Here is a 5,202-nt window from a genome sequence, read left to right on the forward strand (position 1 = left end):
TTTTTTTTTTAACCCAAAGAATCCACTATTATTACCAGGAAGCCCTGTGGCACAGTGGTTACAAGTTAGGCTGCGAACCTTAAGGTCAGCAGTTCGAGATCACTAGCCCCTCCTCAGAAGAATAACTAAGCTTTCTACTCTCGTAAAGATTTAGTCTCAGAAACCCACATGGGGAGTTCTACTCCGCCCTCTAGGGTCACTGTGAGTGGGACTAGACTCAGTGGTAGTGAGTTTTATTTGTAAAAAACAATGAATGATAGCTAATTTTTAAATATGCAATCATGTTCAAATCAAGTCTAAACCATATAAAAGAAAATCTTACCTTTCATTTATACAAATATTGCTTTTATCATGTAAAATGTTACAGTGTTAAAATGTACCATATATTGAAGTAATAAACGTATTGCTGGAATGATTTACAAAATGAAGTTATTGCTGTTATTTCTCAGTTACATCACCACCTCTAATATTGGTCATCAGATCCATCATATCTCTTAATTTCCAATAAACTGTATTATACAAGATTGTTGCGTAGCTAAATCAGGTTAATAGAGTTTCTCTCTTTTCTTTTTCTCTCTTTTTTTACTACATAAGTAGATGCATCCAAAATTTATATATTTAAATTTTCCTTTGTAATTTTATATGCTGGGTGATAGGGTTGTAATTCTTAGTGCTCAGCTGGTAATTCAGAGGACAGACTGCAGATACACATGAAAGGGGGGAAGTTACATAACTACCGTATATACTCGTGTATAAACTGAGTTTTTCAGCACATTTTTAATGCAGTTTTTATGGTAAAATTGGGTGCCTCGGCTGATATTCGGGTTGGCTTATACTCTAGTGTATACGGTACTAGCTTCTGTTTCTATCCCAGGCATAATTTGTTCAAAATATAAAAAGCATTGAGCAAGAATTCTTATCTTAGACTCTTGATTGCTGAAAAGCCCCCCAACTACTCATGCTCTCCTCTCAAGTCCACTGCTCATCATGTGACTGGCTATGTGTTCTTTCACCCTGGGAAACAGTAGTTGATTGGCTGCAATGAGGTTGCACACGCCACAAGCATGCTGATACTTGTATTTTACAACTAGTCCTCCTTTAATGGACAAGCTTAGGAAGTGGAAGAAAGGGTGTCCATCTTCCTTTGCCTTGACTGGTCAGACCCTGCCCTCTCCAGGACTTGAGCCACCATGTTGGAGACTTCTCAGGCTCCAGACTCTCGGTGACTTGATGCCGAGGTCTTTGTGGCTTCGCACTTCTTGGATTCCCTGGGTCCAGGAGTTAGTTCTATGGAAACTTCATCAACAGAATTTCCTGCAGATTCAGGCTGGGGCAGAAGTTTAGGCTAGTGGAGCTCGATCTTGGCTGCACGTTGAAAAAAAATTTTTTTAAGCTAGTGTCAAAGGTAATTCTTGACTCCTGGTGACCTCGTGACCTCATGTGTGTTAGAGCAGACCTGTGCTTCAATAGTTGTGATCTTTCAGAGGTTCTGAACTCATTGACCAGGCTTTCTCCCGATGGCTGGACATTTTTCCTGGCTACTCTTAGAACTATCTTTCTGGACATTTTTCCTGGCTACTCTTAGAACTATCTTTCCAATTCTTATTCTTTCCCAACTGTTTTTTCTTTCTTTCATTAAGCATCACTTTCTTAATTGTGTCTTTGATCATGTGCTCAGCCTTGTCTCTGCCTCCTCTCTCTACCCTTACCTTCTTATTCTTACCCTCTGCTCCAAACACATCTCCTCTCAGCTTCGCCTCTTTCTGGCACGGTGGCCCGCAGCTTTAAGACAATATTCTGAGCCGAAAACACGCTTCTAGTGGTCACAGCCCGCTTCTGTCCAATCTTCTCAAATGCTGCTTGAGTGAAGATCATCATCATCCAAATCATTCCAATCAGGTCTTCTCTATAGGATGGCCTCTCCTGCCTACACCTTTCTACCATGCTTTAAATTGTGAGCCCCACGAGGAAGGGGGGGAAATCCTTGTCTGCCATCATGTTCTATGTAGTGACTTATCAGATGATCAGCAATGGACTTTGGGAAGGACCCCTGGATGTGCAGTGACCAAGCCCTCAGCTGCTAACTAAACTCATGCCTCAATCACTCTGTGGGAGAAAGATCCAACACTCTGCTTCTGTAAGGATTACAACCTTGGAAACCCTGCGGGGCAGTTCTGTCCTGCCCTTTATGAGTCAGGATCAACTCCACGGCAACAGGTTTGGTTTGGGTTGGTTATGGGGTACAGAACCTGTGAATGTATATATTGACATTGATTCACTGTAATATTAACAACAATTTAGCCACACACAAAAATCCGGAGAGCAAAGACATTCATCCTTCCTTCTCCGATTCCCCCTGAAGGCAGCACAGAATATTGTTGAGGAAAATGGCTGGACTGGTTCTGGGTGTACTATCTAGCCCTGCCCACTGTCTCCTGCTGTTCAGTCAATCCCAACTCATAGTGACTACAGGATAGAGTAGAGCTGCGCCTTAGGGTGTCTGAGATTATACACTTCATGCAGGCAGCAGACCACCTCATCTTTCCTTTTGTAGAGAAGCTAGTGGATTTGAACCACCGACCCAATATTCAGCCCAAAGTGCCACCAGGGTTCCTATATCTAACCCTCCCCTTTCCCCACCCCAAAACAAACAAACTCATTGCTATGAAGTCGATTTCGACTCATAGTAGCCCTATAGGACAAGGGAGACTCTTTTGAGAGTAGAAGAATAGAAAGTCTCATCTATCTCCCAAAGAGCAGCTGTTGGTTTCAAACTGCTGACTTTGCAGTTAGCAGCCCAACTTGTAACGCACTCCACCCCCAGGGCTCCTGTATACACAGCTCTAGTGACTCTAAGTGAGAGCACGTTAAGCAAAAGAATGCTAATTGGTTTGTTGTAGAAGAGAACAGATTTCCAGTGTAGCACAGACTTTGACTTGCATACAGAAATGCCCAAGTGCATTGCAGCATATCAATTTATGCAATTTAAGGTATGTAAATGTGAGAATTGAGAATTACTTTTTGTTTTGTTTTTAACAGATCTTTTAGAAGCATTTTTCCCTATTAGACAATTAACTTAAAAACAATTTTGAATTTTTCGGGAAGAAAAGGAAAATGAGCTGATTCCGGGAACCCAAGAGGCAAGCTAATTTTGGGAATGATGAGGGCAACAAATGTATAGATGTGCTTTACACAATTGATCTATGTATTGTGATGAATTTTATGAGCCCCAATAAATTGCTTAAAAAAAAAAAAAAAATTTTTTGCATTTTTCACTGGAGTTTGAAAAGTTGAGTTTTTATTAAGATTAGCGACTGGGGGAACATTTAATATGCTGTTAAATGCAAAAGCAACAGGCTATGGCATCATCTCCAATTTTTGCTTTTTAAGTTTTCATATGAGAAGGACTAGCAGGGACTTTCCACAGGAAATTAAAATACCTGATGCTCTTGATTTTTTTTTTTTTTTTACCTCCTCTCTTTTTTGTCTTATTTCCTTTAAGGAGCTCTGGAGGCACTGTGGGGTAAGTGTTGGGCTGCTGACCACAAGGTCCATGGTTCAAACACACCAGCGGCTCTGCAGGAGAAAAGTGAAGCTGTTTGCTCCCGTAGAGATTCACAGCCTCAGAAACCCTATCTTGGGCCACTCGGAGCTGGAATTGACTCAATGGCAGTGGGTTTGTCTCCCTTACTATTGCTACAGGGTGTATTTTAGGGCCTAAGTGAAATTCAAGTCCGGGAAGAGAGCTTGGAGTTTGTAATTTATGGTGAACCTCAAGCCTTCTCGTATTCTGGCGACGCCTCCCGGCAGCCAGCGAAAGCAGGGCAGGGCAGGAACGTGCGGTCTCCTGCTTCTGCATCTGAAGGCAGCCTCGAGTTCATGCTGCAAATGGTCCTTCCGCAGCCAGGCAGTGGAAGCATGCAGGACTGGACTGTAAGTGCCCCGAACATTTGTGCAGCCGACCATTGGGTCGCAGTGTGGAGCCCTAGCGGTGCTGTGGAGCAAGCGGTTGCTGACCGCAAGGTCGGTGGGTCAAACCCACCAGTGGCTCAAACCCACCAGTGGCTCTACAGGAATTAGAAGAGGCTCCCATAAAAATCTGGAGGAAAAAAAGAAAGGGAGCCGTTGGACTCTGTTCTATTGAGTTGCTGTGAGCCGCCGTGAATCAACTCAGAGCGTTCGGTTGACTTTACAGCACTACGGTTAGGAGCAACTACGGGGCTTGCAGTCAGGGATGCCTAGTTTGAGTCCCAGTTTTGTCACTTACCAGCAGAACCTGGGGCAAGTTACTGAAAATGTTTACATGTGTACAAAATAGAAAAATAACGGGCTTAATCTCAGAAAATACAAAAAATGTTGAAAACCAGATCAAGTCCAGCGTGCATCAGAGAGAGAATCAACTGACATAGTTTTAACTATTCAAGTCAGACCTATGCCTTCCTTTGATCTATCCTCATCTCTCCAGTGCCCTCTGTTTAGTCACCCATACCCCCCTCTCCCCCACACATCACTCAATTGTGGGTAGAAGGAGTTTACGGGAGGCTTTTTTTTCCTATGTAGTTCCAACGAATGAATCTTGGATGAATCTTGAACGAATCTTGGACTCCCACTGTCATCCATAGCCTTCTGCAAACCGGCAATACTATCAGCAACCCAGCTCCTGCCCCCTGCCACACATACACCTCTTTCTTCCCATACCCTCAGGGAACCTTTACTGCTGTTACTGTTTCTGAAGGGTTATCTATCTTGACTTTCATGTGCCGCAGGGTTGTAAATATACAAATGAACATATGCAAATCTAACATGACTAATGAAATAAAATAAAAACCATAATAGTAAGGGGAAGAAATATTTAGGAACAAGAGGATAGTTCTGTAGTTCATCAGTGCCATTCTGCACTCTGAATTTATCATCCATCCCATGTGGCCCTTCAGAGAGGGGCTGCCCAATTATCTTACAGGTGGGCTTTGGGTCTCCACTATATCCATGCCCCTTCATATCAATTTGGTTGTGTTTTTGAACTTCTGATACCTCTTGGTACCTCTTCCTGTCGACACCTCATGCTAGCATAGGCTGGTGTACTTCCATGTGGGCTTCCTGGCTTCCCTGTAGCCTTGCCTTTTTTCTTATCTGCTCATTGAAGTAACCTCCTCCTTTTCCTTTACAGATCTACGTAATTGACAGTGCAGACAGAAAGAGATT

The 5,202-nt window shown here is 42.9% G+C and overlaps 1 protein-coding gene across 1 annotated transcript in view; it reads left to right on the forward strand.

Annotated features, from left to right (window-relative positions):
- Nucleotides 1–5,202, forward strand: part of ARL3 (ADP ribosylation factor like GTPase 3) — a 41,179-nt gene that overhangs the window by 22,978 nt on the left and 12,999 nt on the right. Inside the window, exon 4 of the mRNA XM_030885988.2 lies at nt 5,168–5,202. Coding sequence (XP_030741848.2) covers nt 5,168–5,202 — 35 coding nt within the window. The remainder of the gene's footprint in view (nt 1–5,167) is intronic.

This window comes from Echinops telfairi, unplaced genomic scaffold (genome assembly GCF_000313985.2).
Source record: "Echinops telfairi isolate 266 unplaced genomic scaffold, ASM31398v2 ScPeMD7_70;HRSCAF=299, whole genome shotgun sequence".
Lineage (NCBI taxonomy): Eukaryota > Metazoa > Chordata > Mammalia > Afrosoricida > Tenrecidae > Echinops > Echinops telfairi.